This window comes from Corythoichthys intestinalis, chromosome 9, assembly GCF_030265065.1.
Source record: "Corythoichthys intestinalis isolate RoL2023-P3 chromosome 9, ASM3026506v1, whole genome shotgun sequence".
Classification (NCBI taxonomy): domain Eukaryota; kingdom Metazoa; phylum Chordata; class Actinopteri; order Syngnathiformes; family Syngnathidae; genus Corythoichthys; species Corythoichthys intestinalis.
In genome coordinates, this window is record NC_080403.1 from 18,021,794 (window position 1) to 18,043,409 (window position 21,616).

Genomic DNA, 21,616 nt, shown 5'->3' on the forward strand with positions numbered 1-21,616 from the left:
CAATGAATTACTGTCCTACTCCTACTCTCCTACCTCTCCAAACTACTACCGAACCATCTAAACTCTCACCTGATCGCAACTCTCCTTCAAACACCCACATTTTGAATGTAGCTTGAAGTGTTATATTGACTAGTCTGAGCAAAACTACCGGAAGTACCCCGGCCGCCATTCCTGAGGTGTGCACCCACAGCACACAGCCAACAGCAGCGAACATTACGGTTTACATTGATTGACGATGGCCTGCTATAGACCCCAATCACCAACGTCACACAATCACGTGATCGCTGTATTGTGCCGCCATATTGTCCGTATTGTCATTGATCGTAGTTTCTAAAGGTGGATTCACTTGTAAATTATAGAAGCCCTGGTGCTTTCAGACACTGTAAACTCATTGGATGAGTTGCATAAAAGCCATTATTTGGAAAAGCTTCGGTTGATCCAGTCGCCAGATCCATATTTGATGCCCAAACTGTTTCCTCCCGTCCAGTCCCGTCCCGTGCGTCAGAACTCGTCCTGAGACCACAAAATTTCCAATTATACTCCAGTTTATGTCACGATGAGGAGTCGGGTACCCAAAATTGGCACCGGCACGAATATAAACCGACATTTGGTCAGCTGAGCGTCACAGTTGTCACGATTGTAAAATGAAACTTGCGAAAAATAGCTGCCCTGCGTGAAATGTCCCCCCTGACGGGAGCGCTTTATTGACGTGAAAATATCAAATGTTTTCATGGACGCATTACAGTAATGGATTTACGACTGTAAGATCAGTTTGAAATATTTAAGTTACACAAGATATTAGTACTGTATTTTAGTAACAAATAGTGGACTGGGCCACATAACCATCTTTCAACAGAAATGTATTAGTCTACAGGCTTTCACGACCATATCCCAATGACAATCACACAGGTATGACATTTATTAGTTCAAGCAGAGCAAAATAATACATATTCACGGTACAGGAAAGTCGTTGCCGTGTGGGCGCTCCCGTCAGGGGGGACATGTCACGCAGGGCGGCTATTTTTCGGCACAACACCTGTTGTTGCGCTCACCTTCTTGCTGCGCGACCGTGGCGACGAGCTTCGTAGTCTCCGTCTGATGATGTCTGCAATCGTGTTGGCATCATATTGATGTTTTCGCCGCTGTCTAACGGATGTTGACACAAACGCATCATGGACCGAGATAAACAAACAGTGCTGCTTTCGAGATTTGCCCTTTTAACAATGGGCGCACAGCAACTACTAAAATGGCCGTTTATCGTCTCTGTTACTGCAACCAACCGCCACACATGCCTTCACCATTTTGATTAATCAATGTTAAAGATTGTCAGGAAGGTTTTTGGGTTTGTTTACTAGGCGGTGATTCCTTAGACAAGCACAAAAACACGCAGTAATAGCAGGAATGTACGTAGCGGTAATATGTAAACACGATGAGCTGATGGACAATATGGCGGCACCAGTCAGGGGGGCGGTGATTGGGGTCTACTGTATAGGTGTGTAAACACCCACGTAATGGCGGCCATCTACTAAAGGGTGATGCACACTACGCTCTACTCGAATTAGTCAATACTGTAGCTAGCTGTCAACCCGCGCGCCAAAATCTGAACAACTTCCTGACGCAAAGACATGGTACAGCGGGGCAGCAAGGCTTCGGACAAGGCTTCATTTTCGAGAAGTCCAGCTGCAGCTCGCAGTACTCGCCAACTGCACCCCATACCACAGCTTTCAACGACTAATCAGATCAAGCATCGTCATCCACCAACCGTGCCCCTGCTTTCAACGACCCATCATATCAGGCTTTCATCACCTGCCAACAGCGCCCCCTGCTTTCAACAACCAATCAGATCTTTTTTTGGAGGAGGAGGTTCTCGGACTTAAAGACTAGTAGGCTCTAATAAGCCATAATTGTTCTCTTTTATTATAATAAGTTATCAGAAAAACATATAAAATATTGCCACTGTTTAAAAAAGCTACAATATTTAGTACATGTTTTGACCTACGGAGGGTACCATGTTTTAAGCGCGCAATGGACGCTTGGGCTGATGATGTAGATCAGTGTTTTTCAACCGGTGTGCTTGCACCCTACTGAGCTCTGAGAGATCGTTAGGTGTGCCGCGAGAAATTATCCAATATCACATTTTTATTTTATTTTTTATTTTTTTATGTCGTCGGTTGGAGTTGCAGTGGGAAGGAAGGAGAAGGTAGAAAGTTGCGGTCGTGCGCAGATGAGCGAGGTATTGCTCTTGTCGCGTTCAATAACTGCTCGCACTTCTAGCCATCAGCTAGCTGCCCCCCCCCGGTGTCCGAAAAGTGTCATTGCATGTAATTGACTTTCCTATATACATAAAAGTTGAAAAGCAATAAAACTGCATATAATTTAAAAAAAAAGACTTTTTTGTAAAACAAAAACATTTTGAAAAAAGATATTTTTCTTTGACCGAAAATATTTTTTTTTTGATTGAAGCAACTTTTTGGGGGGACTGAATGATTTAGACACAAATGTCCTAATCATAATATGGCCCAAACACAATAAGGATTGCTTCAATCAAAGAAAACTTTTTCAATGAAAAATTAAGTGTTCTAATGCAAATTTTTCAATCTCAAATATTTTTTCCCATTCAAAAACTTTTTCTATGACTGAAATTTTTCTTTTTTTGATTGAAGTGATTTTCTTTTTTAAAATCTATATTTTTTTTAAGCAACTTATTTTTTCATTGAATTATATAGACACAAATGTCCTAGCCAAAATATGGCCCAAAAACACATCAACATTAGTTTGATCAAAAAAGTTGCTTTCAATCAAAAAAAAAAACTTGACTCCAAATATTTATTAAAAAAAAAAAAAAAAAAAAAAAAAAAAAAAAAAAAAAAAAAAAGCTTTCACATGCATTTTTTTTTGGGGGGGGGGGGTTGAGTTTCAAATTTATTTTTGCATTCAAAAACATTGAGTTTCAAATTTATTTTTGCATTCAAACACGTTTTTTTTTAATTGAAGCAACATTTTTTGGGGTTGAATAATAAAGACACAAATATACTCCCATATGGCTCCGCCCAGGGGATACAATTTTTGACTAGGGTAACTACATTGTCACGACACCGGCGGCATACCATATTCAATGGATGACAATCTAGGCGAAAAGTATTGCCTAAGCAGCCTGATTTAGAATTCCCCTCAAGAATGATGGGGAAAAACACTCATTGTCAACTTATGATTATAAATATTCTTGTAAGTTAATGTTATTGCTGACACTACGTTTCGGGGTCATCAACGTGTTGTGCCCCCCTGCTCCAAAAGTCAAACTCCGCCTATGAGCTTGCTGTCCGCGACAATGTGGACCCTTGCGCGTCTACTGTACGTCATTTGATTAGACTCGTCAAGAGTCAATATTCACGAAAGTGTCCTTTCCATTTTATCCATATGTGACGACAGTCAATCCCCTCCCTGTGTTTCATTCCAACACATTGTCAAGGGCAGCAAGGTGGCTGACGGCTAGAAATCTGAGCAGTTCTTGACCGCGACACGAGTAGCTATCCTAAACGTCATCCCCAAACGAAACACCCACCGCTTCAAAACAAGTCAATGGACTATTTTGTTCGCCTTTGTTAAAACACAGAGAAAAAGGCAACTTTTTTGAGAAAAGCTACAAAGGTAAATGAGAAAGCCCCCAAAGCCACTTACCTTGTTGCTGAACTTGTTGCTAAATCCAAAGTCCCACACTGTGGCAGAGACCTTACTACTATCTGCCTGCAAAGCTATTGTCAGCGAGCTGCTTGGCCCTGATGTGGTTAAAGACATTGCTGAAGTCTGTCTGTCTGATAATTCTGAGCTTTTGAAGCCTAACTGCTATAAAAAAAAAAAATAAAAAAAAATTTAAACAGAGACTGAGAGCTGTTGATGAAGATTCCTGCGAGGATATCAGCTTTGGGTTAATCTAAACAAGCTCAAGTTTTACACTGAGTAAGTAAAATATTGAGAAACTACTTTATAAATAAATATACTGTACAGAAAGTAATTTTGGAACATTTTTGGCTTCTGGTGTGCCGCAAAATTTTTTCCGATGTAAAAACGTGCCGTGACTCAGAAAAGGTTGAAAAACATTGATGTAGATTGTCACTGTCACTTGACTAATACTACCGGGTTACTGCAATTCCTTCTTCGCGGCGAGACGTCCAACACATGCGCTCATCGGTTAAAAGCCATGAGTACTTCCTATTTGTGTTTTTATTGAGTCAATTATTACCTAATCATTGCCTCAAAATACTTTTTGCATGTGTTTCCTTGTTATACCTGGGGTGTCCAAACTTTTTGCAAAAGGGGGCAATATTTGGTGTGGTAAAAATGTGGGGGGCCAAACTTGGCTGATGTAATTTACATAGAACAATATATTTAAGCAAATTTTAGCAAGCCATGTTGTGTGTCACATTTGCTTTATTATTATTTTTTTTAATTAATAATTTCAACAATCTCGCAACTAGCCTTTGTGGCATTCTCTTTCGACTCTCAGGCTCTTGCGAAATACTGCTGCTGTGAAATTCAGCTAGCTTCAAGTTGCTTCAATTTCTCACTGCGTATCTTCCCTGTAATCTTTCCGTACATGTCAACATGTCTTGTTTAGTAATATCGCCTCATATTGAACTCTTTAAAAACAGCGACTGCCTCTTTGCAGATGAGGCAGACGCAGTTGTTGCGTATTTTAGTGAAGAAATAGTCCAATTTCCACCTATCGTCGAAGCGTCGGCCGTCGCAGTCAACTTTCTTTTTTTTTTTTTTTTGTTGATGTTCGCCATTTTAGAAAATTGGAAGGGTCACATGGGGTAATGTAGCTTGGAGTGCTCCTGCCTTTTAGTGGGTAAATGAGGAGCAGCATTTAGTGTGTAAGCTATTTCATATTTTACTTTTTTACATATTTTACTTCATTTCTACTCCCAATTTATTAAGTCTGTGTGCGGGTCAGACATTATTGACCTTATGACAGAGGCTGGGGGCCAGATAAAATTTGACCACGGGTCGCATTTGGCCCCCGGGCCGGACTTTGGACATGTCTGCTTTAAAGCATTGTATTTTCTTGTGGTAGCTTTAAAGCGGATTGTTGATCTGTTGACCACATTAGTCACGTAGCATATTTAAACCACACTTATTTGATATTAATACATTTAAATATTTTCTTAAGGCATCTTTAGTATGTATTAATCTAAACAAAAACAAACCTGAAAGTGCATGGTAGTACTTTGGGTGTCAAATTCGCCTCTTGTCAGACGTTTTGCCGGTGTAGCACAAATTGGCAGAACACCATTTTTTTTCTCCCTACTCTCGTCTTGTCTCATCTTGTTTCTCCTGGTCTCATCCTGTCTCTCCTGTTCATTTTGTTTTTGCTGCTCGTTTTGTGAACTATCGACAGTGCTGTCATGTTCATTAATGTTCCTCTCAGGTTCAAATTGAAAGGGTTGAACAGATAACAGGTTTATGTCGCTAGATTCATACTCTGGAAGCCCGGCAACGTAACAATGTGACGTCACCGCCCTTCGACGTCAACAACTATGGTGACCTACTAGTTAAACTAATTTTACAAATTGTATAAAAACGAAAAATCAAGAGGGGTTTCAATATCAAATTATTTTAACTCTTAATAACGTTTATCTTTTAAGAACTACAAGTCTTTCTATACGTGGATCCCATTAAATGAATGGGTGAACTAGACCTTGGCCAGTTCCGTTGTTAACTTTAAGCCTTGGTCGCACTTAAATTGTTAACTGTGGCTACTTCATGGTAGCAATTGCAGATAGGAATGTAATGATGTTTAGGTTAGTGGGCGAGAAGATAATGGTCTCGCGCCATACATAGCAAAAATCACAAGCAGCTCAGGTTTGAGCAAAGCAGTTGTCGTAATACACCAACAAATATTGATAAAAAGATGAAACAAAGGGAACAAAGAAGAAGTCAATTTTGTTAACTGATTCAACTGGTGAATAAATAAAATTCAAATATAAACACCACAATTCCAGAAAATAATTATAATTTATCAACAATTAACATTTTACATGGCCATTTATGTTTTAAACCACACCTTACATTGAGAACTAAAAGTATGGCAACCCGTTTCTTTCACTAAAGAAAGTCAAAGGGTGTTCCACAGGGTTCAATCTTAAAGCCATTGCTGCTCATAAAATGTTTGCTTTATGACTAATTTTCTCAAAACAACTGCAAACATGCGTATTTAACAATATGTATTGTAAGGATTTATATTGAAAGAAATAGTTAATATACCTGACATGAAAATATGAAGTCAAAATGTTGAGAACAAAGATGCCTTAGGCCCTTAATTGAAAAGTGTCATGCTTCTTGAGAGGTGACACTGAGGCGCTGATGAAGCACCTGGACAAGACATACGGGGTCATAGATGGTGAGAAAACTGTCAAGCTGTCACCTTGGCAGCACAGCCAAACCCGATTCCACCTCCAATGAACCGAGCCCTCGGTTTACGCGCCTTGTTATCTCATTTTGCCATGGTGACTAAAAAAGTATCTGGCAAACAATGTCCTCAAGAAGCAAACTCTTTCCTGAGTGGATAATGTAACTGCAAAAGTGCGAATCATTAGTGAGTGACATTTGAGATGATAACACAAAGCGGGGATTTGGAATGTCAACTGAAATTGATTGACTGCTTCGAAAGTAGATTCTGGAATCCCTAGTCACTCCAGAGATTGTTGAAGACTTTTAAAAGACTAAAATTCACCAAGATTGCTGTAAATATCTCAAATCAAATCTTTGTCTTAGATTTGTGTTTAATTCTGATCAGGTATTGTAACTCTATTATTTTTTGTGATGGAAGCCAAGATTTGTTTTCTACTGAAGTACGTAGGCACGACACGGAAGCTCTTCATTTCCGAGAGGCTTTGACATCTTTCCATAACAATTATAATCAAGTGTAAACACAATTAGATGATGAACCAAATGGAGGTTATGAGCATAAGAGCGAGCAGCATCTTTAAATCGTCACTTGTTTTGACATTGGACACAGACTGCTGATTGTACATTCATTTCTGTGGCACAAACAAGGGGGTAAAGGGTTGGACTTAATTTTGAAGATACCTTGACTGGCTTCTTGCGGGATGACTCGGCCTCATTGTTCTCGGCCTCCTCGTGCTCTTTGCTCCCTTGCGGCAGGTTGGAATAGTTGGCCAAGCTGCTGAGCAGAGACGACACCATGGGGCTGGTGTCCATCTCCTCCTGTATGTGTTCAAAACAACACCAAAACATTCAGTGCCAAAGATGTGTTTATTTGTCTGTTTATTCAAATCCAAGCTGTCAGTGCCAAAGTATGTTAATTTTGTCTTTTGGAATACGCTTGAATTCAAGATGTGTGTTCACTAGGTGTGGGACTTGAATGTGCTATGATGAATAACTAATTACAAGAGTTAACGAGCTAAAATAAAAAGGTTTCAATCGCCGGTTTCGTTCAAATCAACCTTTGAACAATGCAGAACTTTTGTCACTGCAGGAATTTTGGATGCACCAATTAAACTGATGCATACATTAGCTCGGTTGACAGCTACTATAATAGAGATAGATCTTAGTGTTGTCATGAAGGCAAAAAAAAAAAAAAAAAATCATCCAATCATTTCCCATGCCGCTTATCCAGCAAAAAATAATTCCATCAAAATCACTATTCTGCTTGATATGGAGTTTATCAGTTTTGGGGAGAAGAGCTTGGATTTGGTAAAACTCGCCTATTACTGAGCAACACTAAAAGGTAGAATTAAACTTGTAAAACTTGCCTATTACTGAGCAACACTAAAAGGTAGAATTAAACTTTTTTTGTGAAATGAGAGTCTATTTTTTTCATTTGGTAGATTCAGTGCACCTATACGGAAACCAATCAATAAAAAAGCTGGCACTGTAGGGGTTGTCTTTTCTACCCCTCTCATCTCAAATGTCTCGTGTCTGAGACCGTTTGAGTATATTTGAGGCGAGGTTTGAAACAAATTGCCTCCTTTTTCACGTTGATCCCCGCACCCATGTGAGATTAGCTGGCATTAACCCGAGGCTCCCGCGCGGCCTTGGTGCTGTTGTTACCGACATCGATCGACGGTCAGCCGGGGCTGCCGTTCAGAATGTGAGAAGGATCCTTTTCATATAACAAGAGGGCTTTGTGCGGTTACCTCAAACAGGGCCATGTTCTTGCCGTCGTACTGCTGGCTCTTCTCTGCTGCCGCATCGCTGCTGTTGATGAAGGGGCTGCTCTCCTTGGGGTTACTGTCGCCTGTCAAGACAGAAGACAACAGGGAGTCAATTTGCACTATACTCACGGTTATACATTGCGTTTAACACATTGGCTGCCATTGATGGTGATCGATGCCGAATTAGGCCTGGGTGATTTTATGATTGAGATCGTAGCTTGAGAAAAATTTAAGCACGATTTTGGTAAACAAATGTCAACTGTGACATATGTGTTCAATCAAACATAGTGGAAATGCAACTTGAATATAGTTTAACACTTAAGCAGTGCCTCTAAAAGAGTCAAATGTACACTCCAGTTGAGGTAATCTGTAAAAATAAACACACTTAAAAAATACTTATATATACAGCTGGCGTATTAAAATGCAATGGGATTCCTTTTTCTGGAAAACTTGATAGCTTAATGCTAATGCAGTGTGATTAAAGTAGCGTACAAAGATTGATATGTAGCTGTTTAATCAAAATTAATATTCACACATAAAAACCTCAGGAACATTCATGGACAAGAAATATAACAACACTTGCAGACACTGTGCAATCTCAAAACAAAGTTTTCGCAACAAAGGTTTATTCTTCTTCTACTTAGTGTTATTATCGGTGATTCTCTGTACACAGGCAGGGTACGGTAAAATAATAAATTTCTACAATCCAAAGTGTCTTTATTATGTGTGTGTATGTGTCTATATTAGGGCTGTCAAACGAATAAAATTTTTAATCGAGTTAACTACAGCTTAAAAATTAATTAATCATAATTAATCGCAATTCAAACCATCTCTAAAATATGCCATATTTTTCTGTAAATTATTGTTGGAATGGAAAGATAAGACACAAGATGGATATATACATTCAACATACGGTACATAAGTACTGTATTTGTTTATTATAACAATAAATCAACAAGATGGCATTTACATTATTAATGTTCTGTTAAAGCGATCCATGGACAGAAAGACTTGAAGTTCTTAAAAGATAAATGTTAGCATAAGTTATAGAAATTTTATATTAAAACCCCTCTTAATGTTTTCGTTTTAATAAAATTTGTAAAATTTTCAGTCAAAAAATAAACTAGTAGCCCACCATTGTTGATGTCAATAATTACACAATTCTCATGGGTGCTGAAGCCTATAAAATCAGCCGCAACAAAATTCCAAAAAACACAAGTAACAAGTGGACATTGCACTGTGCTGTCATTTTAATAGTTTGAGCGGGGCATGTGCATTAATTGCGTCAAATATTTTAACGTGATTAATTTAAAAAATTAGTTACCGCCCGTTAACGCGATAATTTTGACAGCCCTAGTCTATATTACTTCATATTACCAAAAAAGACCCTGATTTGTGAGCCATTTTTAAAATAAAAGCTCTGATTTCTGCCAGACCAAAGGTGTTCCACAGGGCGCAATCTTAGGGCCTCTACTAATCATCTTTACCTCTTGATCATTTTTTTCAAAACACTAGTAGACACATTTAGTTATCATCAGAAATCAACAGGAACTACAAAAGAGGAAGTACAGAAAATGAGTTAATAAAACACAAACTGCAATATTTGCTCCAAACAAGTAGCAACCAACACTGAAAATGACTCACGAGCCACACGAAGAGCGCTTCTGTTCACGTCACCTCGGGGAGACGGCAGATTGCTCTCCCTCTGGCTCTCGGCCCTTGGCGCTGCGAGACCGGGTTATTTATAGTGGCGACACGGCTGCCATGTGGCGTAACGGCGGCCACGACTAGACATGGACCGATGAATAGATCTCACAGAGAGACAATTTTACAGCAGTAACGTGTAAAAAAAAAAATCCTCTAAACAGTTGACTGACATTTCTGAATTGAGGTAGGAACCAGGCAATTGGTAAAGGAAGCCCTCGCTGTTGGCTGCAGTCGTTAATGAGAGATAAAAGACAACTCGCATGTTTTTATGCAAATAATTCATCAAAATGTGCCATTATAAGCAACCTTTGCTTTGTTGTTCTTTGCAATTAGTGTTTCTCTAAAGATCAAAGAAGACACAAACAACTACTCTTGCAAACTAATGAAAGCGACAAACAAACCATGTGATACTCGCAACACTGAGTACACGTGAAGGTCGAATGCCCTCGAGAAATGTATTTCTTCACAGTTCATTTCTTCTTGCTTCTTGACAATTAAACGCCATCATTGCACAATTGATGGACGTTCCGTTTCAGGAAACATGACACGGCTCAAGAAGAACTCCCCCGAGCGGCTTATAGTGCAGTGATCTGATGGGAGGCTTCCAACAGCAGCTCACCCTGTCAAAGCCTCTTGCTATCGATGGTCCAAATCCAAAGCTTTGGATCCTATTACGAAAACCAAACTCTAACCCCTCTCCAAAATTGCAGAAACCTTAATTCAAAGGTTTCTCAAAACACATTCCATTGCATTTTCGGTAATGCTTGTTCTCATAATAGCACACCTTTCATAGGGCAATCAATTCATTCATTGGCTGCCATTGACGGCGCTAGACATCCATACAAATCGAAGTCAATGGCATTGAAATATAAGACTTCGCAGACTCCCAGTTTGACTAAATTAAATGTCTGTCTTAGTCAATAACAGGCAATGAGTTAAATAATATTAAATTAGTTAAAAATAGCAGATTTATATACATATTTACAATAATGATTAGTAATAAAAAAATGTATACTTTATTACTGTAAAAAACACAATTATATATTTTAATAATTAATATTAATTTTTAAAAATGGCATTTTAATCTAGACCTAGACCTAGCCTACATGATCCAAAATGTGATGTCAACGTGTTTCGGACAACACATTTTTATGAGGCTAAGTTGAATGAAAATGAATTAATTTTGAAAAGTAACTGCGTGTATACCCCGTTTAAGTAACTAACACATACCATTACAGTGAGTTTAAAAGAACAGCAGTCATTTTCTGTGTTGAAAACAGAGGTCATTCTTGTGCGAAGGTGCCTTTGTTGATTGTCATTGTTGATGCAAGTGTGTTTACGATCTCCCGGGCAACCAGCCAAAGTAGATCACAGTGTCCCAGACGCACCATTTACTCAATTTAGGGTTCACCTCACAAACATGCTGACTCCCACAACTTGTCCATGACTCCATTTGTCACTATGTACATGTGACAGAGCACATTTTTGGAGTGCATTGGAGGGTTAAGGTAGGATGACTAGAGTTCAAATATCACATATCGTAAATAAAGCAGTGGAGTGAATAGAACGAGTGTTGGCCTACAAACGCTTCTCTCACAAGCACCATGTTTGCACATTTTGCAGTTCACAAGCCCAGTTTACAGTTCTCCTGTTCTTTGGACAGAGCCATAAGGGAGCACTCATCCAGAAGTATTTGAATTTGTGCTATCGACTGGCGCGCTGCACTCATGAAGAGACTCCAGATTTAACAATTTAAACGTTGGTATTATTGGTGAGGCATTGTGGCTCAGTAGTAGAGTAGACGTTCTTTAAGTACCATGTGAAAAAAATAAAAGCGCTGCCATTGACAGTGATAAATATCAATATTTTCAAGGGGGAATGGCATTGAATAATCACGTTTATGTGCCAGTGACGGTGAGAGACGTCCAATCCACTTGGACTGCGAGGGTTGGAAGCGATAACCTAACCCTATCCCCGTCATTAGCAGCAGATAAATTGAGTAAACTCAACTATGTTTAATAGAGAGTGAGTTGCGAGTTTACAAGTTCAGCCACCTGCTCTGTTGACAGGATTTCTTCTAACGATCCAGTCTGCCAGTGGAGAGGCAATCGGTCTCCCCTAGCTAGTTCCCCACGCCCGTTGTCAGTGGAGCGAGGTGAAGGATTAAGGTCACTTTAATCTAAATTCCAGTCAAATCAGGATTGAAAATATATTAACATGTACCCAGACTGAACCACGGGACGCTCTGACGACATGGCAAAGAGCTTTTTTGGGACGCTAATCGTGGCGGCGGATCATGAGGATGTTTTGAGGGAAGATGTTTTGGAAAGAGACAAAATGGTAGTACAGTGTTGAGCAGATGCGCACCATAATGTGACATTTTGGTTTGAATTTCATCCCAATACATGCATAATAGATTCATTGAGACAAAAATTGAAAAATGAGAATGATATTTGAAACTGGAATAAATTTGGGGAAGTAATCAAATTTGAGGAAATTTCGGTGAAAATTCAATAAACATTATTCAAATTTACTGAATTCTGACCATCTTTTGATGATTGATGAAAATTCTAACCATAGTTAGAAGCCCTAGCTCAAAACCTTAAGCCTAGTTTGAAAGCCTACTTTGAAACTCTAACCCTAGTTTAAAACCCCAACCCTAGTTTGAAACCCCAGTCTTAGTTTTAAAATCGACTTTGAAACCCTCCCCCTAGTTTAACCCCTTTAGTTTAAAACCCTACCCCTACTTTGAAACCCTAATCTGGAACCCAATCACTTGTTTTAAACCCAAAACCCTAGTTTGAAATCGGCAATGTCTTCAAAAGTACTACCATAATTTTCGGACAATAAGCCACTACTTTTTTCCTTGATTTTGATTCCTGCGGCTTATTTGTCAATTTATTTGGGTTAATGGGTAACACTTTATTTGACAGCAGCGTCATAAAACTGTCATAAGACCGTCATAATAATGACATGACACTATCATCGGGATTACCGGATTCTTATGAGAGATGTCATCAAGTGTCATCCAGCAAACTAGCTTCATTTATGTCAGTGCTTCTCAATTATTTTCTGCTACGCCCCCCCAAGCAAGACGTAAATGTTTCGCGCCCAGCCAAACTCTCTGCCGCCACTGTAAATAGTATTATTTGTCTATAAAATTACTATTATAAATACGCATCTGCCTAATATTGTGTCCTTTTTTTCTAATAAAGAAAAAAAGTAACATAGATCAACTTATAATAAAGTATAACTTTATTAACATTGTTTTGTTTGTAACAGAGAAGACTTGACGTGCATCAATTTGCCTGAATTTAAAAAAAAAAAAAAGTCACATTCAAACTGTAAAAATACACTCAAGGTACATTTTTGACCATTTGATACAGAAAAATAAAATGTAATAAAATCAGTAAATAATAACAAATTCAAAATGATTAGAAACATTCACTCATGAGGACAATATGCCAAAAAATTTGACCGAAAAAACAGAAATGAATAAAGGAAAAAAAGTGTCCTTGGACAGAAGGACAGTTTTTATTTTTGCTGCTCACACTCAGTATTACCTCCTTTGCAATGGTGTGGAGTCATATTGCAATGAGCATGCTAACAATTCTCACTGGTTTACTGATATAACGCTGACAAAGCAGGACGATTGTTGGCAATATTCGGCACGTTTTCGCTGAAAAACAATCAAGCGGCTTATCAATGAGATTGGGGTCGAATGTCTTGAAGTGGCGTCTTAATTGATTTGGCTTCTGGCGGTCCGCTATAATTATTTTTAGACACAGTCAACAGTCTTTCCTCATCACCCACAGTATTAAAAGTCAAAACTAAAAGGCAAACGGCACGAACAAAGCGCATTCTCGGCGGCCGAGGTAGAACCGTAGGTGAGGGCGGTCGTCGTTACGATCCCAAGCCGAAAATGGCACTTATCGGGCGGCGGCGTGAGAACCGGACAAGACAGTGGGTCGCTGCGTGAGTGAGTCCGGTCGGAAAACGGCGGCGGCGCACTGCTCTTCATATTTGTTTTCTGTGTGATGAGTGCTCTTCCTTAGTTCAAAAATACTGCACGCACTCTGAAAATGAGAGCGCCACTGCCACCCACTGAGTGGATGCGCAAGTACACTTTATTCCAGTATGGCAGAAAAAAAAAAAAAAAAAGCATGTTCCCCGAGGTCACACGCGCCCCCCCTGGCATCGCTCTGCGCCCCCCCAGGGGGGCGCGCCCCACTATTTGAGAAGTACTGATTTATGTCCAGCTCGTATCTTTTACACCCATTCAAAAGTGAGATCATTTGAAGGATAACACTAAATGACATCTGTTATGAGCATTAATTAATGCTCATGACAGCTGCATATCATAATTATGATTGTCTAATGACAGTCTTATAGCACCGCTGTCCAATACAGTAGCCACATTTACATGCTGACTTTTATTCATACCGATTCAAATAATTCCGAATGGAAATTTCCGATCAGCTGTTTACATGTCACTTCATCTATTCCGATCCAGCATTTGCATGTGTCTGCCTTTATTCCGAAAGGACGTTGGACAACTGCCATCTGACATGCGCAGATTAATCAAAACAAAGCGTCACGTTACAAAACATGGAGATCGATCGTCAGATCAGCTGCTGTTTTAACTTTTCGAGTGGAAACAAAACTTCAGAATGACACGCCGTTAAATTAAAAAGTTGTGTGGGCTGGTGGAGGGATTCATGGATATAAACTTTCCGCCGGACTCCAATTAGGTGCGCTGTGCGTGTGCTTGGAAGCCATGTTGCAAGTGACGTTACTTACGTCACCAAGTGACGTCACCACGTCAGTACGGAGCATGTGCAGAAAGAACGCAACCAGACACCGTTCCGCTTCCCTGTTTACATGATATAATTTTACTTCTAATCGGTTTGGGAAAAGAAATATTCTACCCCTGTGAAACGGAATGAAATTCCATTCGGTTTGGGCCTGTTCATTCCGAATGAGGTGTTTGTATGGAACACATTTATTCGGTTTGAACATCTAAACCGATTGCAATTGGAATATTTGGCTCCATGTAAACGTGGCTAGTGTTACCAAATACCATAACTAGCAATTAATGAAACAACTGGAACAGAAACCGAAGAAATAATTGCCACAGAAAATAAAATTTGATTGTTATTTACATCTGTAGCGCTGCAATGCATGCTAGGAGGCATGTTGGACAACAACGGGTTTGACAGCAGGTGGCAGCAGAGGTTGACTGTCTCCCTCAAGGGAGCATTGATGGCCAAATGAAGCTTCTTAAAGCAACGAAGCTTTGCAGCCAATGGGTTCAAAGCTTCATGGTGGTTCTTTTGGTCTTATGACAATCTTATGATGCTGCTGTCAAATAAAGTGCTACCAGCTAATATCTTTTGGTGTAAATATCCCATAATACAGTAAGGACAGCTGCGGTTTATAGTCTAGTGCGGTTTATCTATGAACAAATGTCGTATGTCAAATTTGGTGGGTGGCGCCTTATAGTCCGAAAATGACAGTATATAGTTATTTGCAGATTGCATGTTGGCGATGTTGTAGCATACCCTATGTGCCCCAAAATTTATTTCTAATACGATGTGACAGAAAAAAGATGTCAGGAAGGGGTTTCGCTTGTAGAAATCCTGCACAAGTGAATTCCACACTTTGACAGGCACAAACGGCGTAACGTGCGGAGGAATAAAATAGCAACAGCATATGGTTACATGCCCACATCTGCCCACACACGCACACACACTGGCAGTCATAAATAGAAATTTTCTCATTTCCTCGCTGCTTCCCAGCTGCTATGGCGGCGATGGAAGAAGCACATCAGAGACACAGCATCCTAGTATAAGAGAATCTTTGTGTTTCTCTCTCTCCCACTCGCCCCATTTCTTTATTATTCCCGGCCGGGGTGCATTTTTCAAAAGGAACATTTATGTCACGGTTACTGTACTGTATGTGACTGCGAGAGCGGACCTGCTGGCCTTCTCAGTATTCAGACCGCCGCTTCGCCTCAGTATGAATTTTAATGCCTCGCCGCCTTCCATTTTGACACAGGTCCCTCCGCTTTCGCTTTAACTTCTCGGCTTCGATATGCTGCTTCCTGATTGGTTTGTTGGCCCACGACAGAGACATGAAAACAAGAGGGTGCGCACCGAGGCTTTTAGCATGTTGTCCGGGCCTTTCACTCATGTGTCATGATGATGAATGGGTGGGTGTCGTCCGCGCGTGTCGGGATTAACTCGGATTTAATGGAAGATTCGCACTTGAACAACGCTTTCCTTGCAGATCTTTTACTAATCTGGCACTAAGAATGACAAAGGCAAATAAGAGCCTTATTGATTTAATCTATGCAACAAAATACTGTGTGTGGATACACGAAAGAGTCATATATACATTTAGTCAAATTTGGAGATGTCGTGTCATTGAGTGTCATTCTCAAAACCAGATAATGACTTGCCCAAAACCAGAAATCCATGAGGAAGTCAAGATTAAGCCTTTTGAGAGTCAAGACCGAGACTTTCCTGCAACTAGAAATCTCAAAGAGACAATCGAGAGCAACACTGTTTGGAGTCAAGACAAAGACAAAAATGTTCCCTGGACCAAAGATCTCTGAGACCAAGCCAAGTTAAAGGGGTTGTGGGAATCAAGACCAAGACTTTTTTAAAACCAAAAATCACTGAAACCAAAACATGATCAAGACTATTGGGAGTCAAGACCAAGCTTGAGCCCAAGACTTGCCTCCAACCGGAAATCTCTGAGACAGTGTTAATAGCAAGACTTTTGGGTCTCAAGACCAAGACAAAACTAAGTCATGATCAAGGATTTTGGAAATCAAGACGAAGACCAGTACTTTTTTAAAACCAGAAATCCCTCAGTCAATGTCACTATCAAGACTTTGGGGAGTCAAGACCAAGACTTGTCCGAAACCAGAAATTACTGGAACAAGCCAAGCTCTGGATTTTTGGGATTCAAGACCAAGACAATCACAATCCCGATTGCTTAAAGCCAAAATTAACTATGACAGGGTCAAATCAAGACCAAAACTATTTTTTTCAACTAATTGCTGTTCAACTATATTGAGTGTTTGGATGTCTCGCAACTTTGTTGTAATTTTCAAGCGTATTTCCCCTTTCTTGGTCATAATCCGTTACCGTTGGACACAAGGACTCCAATAAAGGGATAAATGTAAGAGCCACGCTATAATGACACACTGCGAAGAGTTGATTTGTTTCCCCGTTAAACCTCATCATTCTGTGACGGAATTCAATTTATACGATAAGCTTTGCATGTCCTGAGATCAAACCGCTTAATAATCTCGGGTGCTTTTACTTCTCGTGCGATAAAGTCGCAGATTAGCAAAGATTAGCGCCACGGCGGGCAGAGCGTGTTGAATTTTTGCGGCGCATCTGATAGCGGCAAATGCTAGAGAAAGGCTGGCAGCCACTCAAGCAGTCTCAGCGAAGTCATTTCAGAGCGTATGTTTGCTCAGATAAAGTTTACCCTAATGGGAATAACCAACACAAAGCAGAAAGCCATATTTCTCTGTAAATGGGATAAATGATTTAATGAACTGTGGACTAAAAGTGGAAAGATTAAGTGACCAGAACATAAAAACATAGGAGGCCTTATTTCAGTAGACTGTAACTGTTTTGGCAATACTTTACGTTGACAAAGGATTGTCCAGTCAAAACATTGAACCTGAAAGAAGAGCTGTACGACATGACCATATGCAGGTAGTCTCTGGGTTATGAACGAGTTACACTCCTCCGGTGGCGACATAACCCGAATTTCCGCATAAATCGGAATTAACTCTTCAGACCTTGAAGCCACCTATCCTGTTGTGTTTTTCATGCCTTCTCTCCTGACACACCTAAATCAAAGGATTATGTCATCAGCAAGCTCTCCAAAAGCCTGAGGATGATCCTGATCATTTGATTCAGGTGTGTTGGAGGAGACATGGAAAACATGACAGGATAGGTGGCCCAAAGGTCCGGATTTCGTGAACCCTGTATTAGCATTTCAATTTTCCAAGCAGAACCAAACATCCCTCCATTGTCATTTCTTGGCATGTTTGCGAACATGACACGTAAACGCTGAAGCGTGGCCGCGGCAGGCGCCAAACCCCAACGGAGCTCGGCTATCGAATTCCTTCAGGTGGTCTTCGGAACATCCGTCGGCTGCACGGCTCTCGATCTGAAGGATACGACAGCCTAGTGGGAGTAAATCGGGCTTGTTCCTCGCCGGTGCTGTAATTGGTAAGAGCCGTCAGAGCCGAGGGTGATGAAAAAAGTGAAGGTAGCGATGGTGCAATGAAAAGCGGGAAGGGATTGAGTGAGTAGAGAAGGGGCGAGGTAGGATTACATAGTGCCAGTGTAATTCGTGGAAATGTATGAGTTAGTGAGTCATATAAAGGCCAAAAATATCTATCCATTTTTCAGAATTTTAGTGCTGTATCATAGTCTACTTTTTAAACCATTGGTCCCCCAAGTATGAGTGTGAATCACAAATTTCATGACGATACCGTAAATTATTGCTTCTTTGGATAACAAAGACAGTCTGCCATTTTTCGATTTGATTCAAAGGCTTTCAATGGATTTAATACAACATAATGTGCAGATTAAACAGTTAAATTTATCCTAAAGCAATACAAAATACAAGCGATTTTGATCGTTTTTGACAATTTTGTTGCTGAAACAGTTCAAACATTTGAAAAAAAAAAACATTCGGAAAAAAACACGGCTTTTCTAAAAGATGACGATGATTGATTTTGGGTGTCTTGATTGGATTGGTTGCTTGACCAATCAATGAATCGATCCAGATGGATGTATCATTACATCTCTACTTATTACTAGGGCTGTCAAACGATTAAAATTTTTAATCGAGTTAATTACAGCTTAAAAATTAATTAATCGTAATTAACCGCAATTAATCGCAATTCAAACCAACTATAAAATATGCCATATTTTTCTGTAAATTATATATATATTCTGTAAAATAAATTGTTGGAATGGAAAGATAAGACACAAGATGGATATATACATTCAACATACAGTACATAAAGACTGTAGTGGGCATTTCACTCTATTGTCATTTAAATCTGTCTATGCTGTCCTCACTCCGAAGCGTCTACTTTTTCCAAAGCTAGACAGCTAGTGAACGACGCCTTAATAATTAGACTTCTTCCTTTTTCATCTGATTTATTAATAAAATGGCCTCAAACCATTGTCCTCTTTAGACCGTCGTAAAACTACAAAAAGTACACAAGCATTGCATTAGCAACAACGTTAGCTTAGCACGCTATACAGGTTCACTAAACATAAACAAAAAGCGTCTCATACAAAAAATATAACATTTCGCTTACTAACATAATATGTACATTCTTTACAACAACCATACTTACGGACAAATCTTGTCCAAGGATCATATAAGCACAACATTATCAGCCCGAGACGTCGTGCAGCCATAATGAACTGGCAGGAAAACAATAAACCATGTCGCAAAGCGACCACAGGAGTTCGCTGTTGGACAGCACAAAAACCCTTGCTGTAAAACTTACCAAAAGGCAGAATACTTTCTGAGCGGGACATGTGGGACAAATATTTAACGTGATTAATTTAAAAAATTAATTACCGCGCGTTACGGCGATAATTTTGACAGCCCTACTTATTACAAATGTGTATTTGCTTCTACTTCTACTAGATATTAAATTACACATGTTGTGCATGCAAACTACCAAAGATTATAAAGATCTTTAAGCAAAAACGAAAGACTGCCAAATAGCATAACAATGGTTATACAACCCACTACATTATCACAAAAATACTTTTTTGGTTTGTTTTCCTTCATTTTAGCTAAATAACCCAAGAACACAAGCATTGGGTAATTTTCACCAATCACATGCATTCCGGTTCATCACACCCTATACAGTGGGGAGAACAAGTATTTGATACACTGCCAATGGAATAATTTTTACTTCCATACAAAATTAAATACATTTTACTTTACATTTGATACTGTAATAGTGTTACTAATTTAACATTAGTGTTCAGTGGTTAAGTGCAAAACAACAGCAACCTGATTAGCTTCGGTAATGATCCTTCCGCAGGTTTACCTACGGAAACCTTGTTACGGTTTTTACTTCCTCTAGATAGTCAAGTTTGATCGTCTTCTCGGCGCACCAAGGGTCCCCAAAGTATTCCACATCGAGCCTCAGTGGGTGCTGTATTTCTCAGCCATGAAAATGGGTCAGGGGTTAAAAAGGTGAGAAGGGTGTGGAGGAAATATGTTCCGGTACACTGTACAACTAGGGCTGTCCCAAACGACAAATTTTCTCCCGATTAGTCAGCCGACTATTTTTACGATTAGTTTACTAATCAAATAATCCCCCCCCCCCCCCTTTTTTTTTTTTAAACTAATTTATCAATGACATTTTTGATGATGCTTATTAATTCACAAAAACATTTTGGAACACTTAATTTCTTTATCAAAGTACAAATAAGTACAAATAATATAAATAAATAATAAACAATAACAATAATAAAACAATATTAAACAAATAAAATAAATCACAAATGAACAATGAGGTCAAATGCTGATAGCATTAACTAGTACAAAAGAATGGAATGTAAACAGATTCAGAACACTGACTTCGCCTTTCCAACATGATTCAAAACAATTCTTAAAAAATGTATCTAGCATTAATATTATAGTATACTACTATATATAATAGCACTATAATCATTGCCAATCAGATTTTTCATAAAGGGTGTCATTTTAAAGCTATTCTTTGTGTAGAACCTGAATTCTGAATGATGTGGGATTAACTCCAAAAATTTTTATTTATATGACGAACATGATGTGCTTTTATTTTGAAATGTTCACAGGAAGTACGTTCGCTAAACCGCTAACGGTAAGCTTTACACTCCGCAAGAAAAAAAACCTCTTGTCATGTGCTTCCTTATTTTGTATGTCTGAACTTCAATTCTCCGGCGTGTTGATGACCAATAAACATCTGTGGGACGGAATTGGAGTCTCATTATACGCCACCAACTCGCACGTGTACACGCGCGTGATGATAAAACACAGCCGTGAAAATTACCACCCTCATTTTTATTTACCGTGCGATAAATGGACTCATTGCATATCGCGACAGACTTAGCAACTTCAATATAACATGTTAGTTAGATGGATTTACAATCTGCCAGCTTGTCCTGTAATCTTCCAAAATTATAACTGGGTGGCGGCGCTTTAGGTGTTCCTTCATGGCCGATGTGCAGCCAAGTTTAGCATTGAAGAGACAGGACACAACAGCGTGCCCTCCTTTGTTTTGTTGAAATAAGTCAGTGTTTTGGCCACTCCGGTGCGCTTTTTTGGCTTTGTGCTGCTTTCCCCACTTGCATACCAAGCGTACGACATTAAAAAATCTCATTACCCCCCCCCCCCCCCCCCAAAAAAAAAAAAAAAAAAAATCTCCTTGGACCTACACAATTCACATCGGTCACCCTTTTTGACTTCAAAACGGCGAATTCCGCCGAAAGGTTTGAGATTTTCATGACTGAAATTTCTTTCCAACAAAACAGGAAGACAACTTTGCACCAATCTGGTGTCTTACAAGCGGAATCACTTGATTGTAGTCATATGATGCTTGTTTTAGCAGCAACCTCATTGGCTAAACGGTCTTTGCTTGATCGGTAGGAACAAGAACAGGGACCCACAGTGGCCTTTCAGGG

The 21,616-nt window shown here is 39.5% G+C and overlaps 1 protein-coding gene across 3 annotated transcripts in view; it reads right to left on the minus strand.

The window, feature by feature from the left end:
* slc12a5a (solute carrier family 12 member 5a) overlaps positions 1-21,616 on the minus strand; it is a 256,090-nt gene that overhangs the window by 73,184 nt on the left and 161,290 nt on the right. For all 3 annotated transcript variants that reach the window (XM_057846906.1, XM_057846905.1, XM_057846907.1), the window contains exons 2-3: positions 8,160-8,260; positions 7,090-7,227 (exon numbers count right to left, since the gene is read on the minus strand). In XM_057846906.1, coding sequence (XP_057702889.1) covers positions 7,090-7,227; positions 8,160-8,260 — 239 coding nt within the window. The remainder of the gene's footprint in view (positions 1-7,089; positions 7,228-8,159; positions 8,261-21,616) is intronic.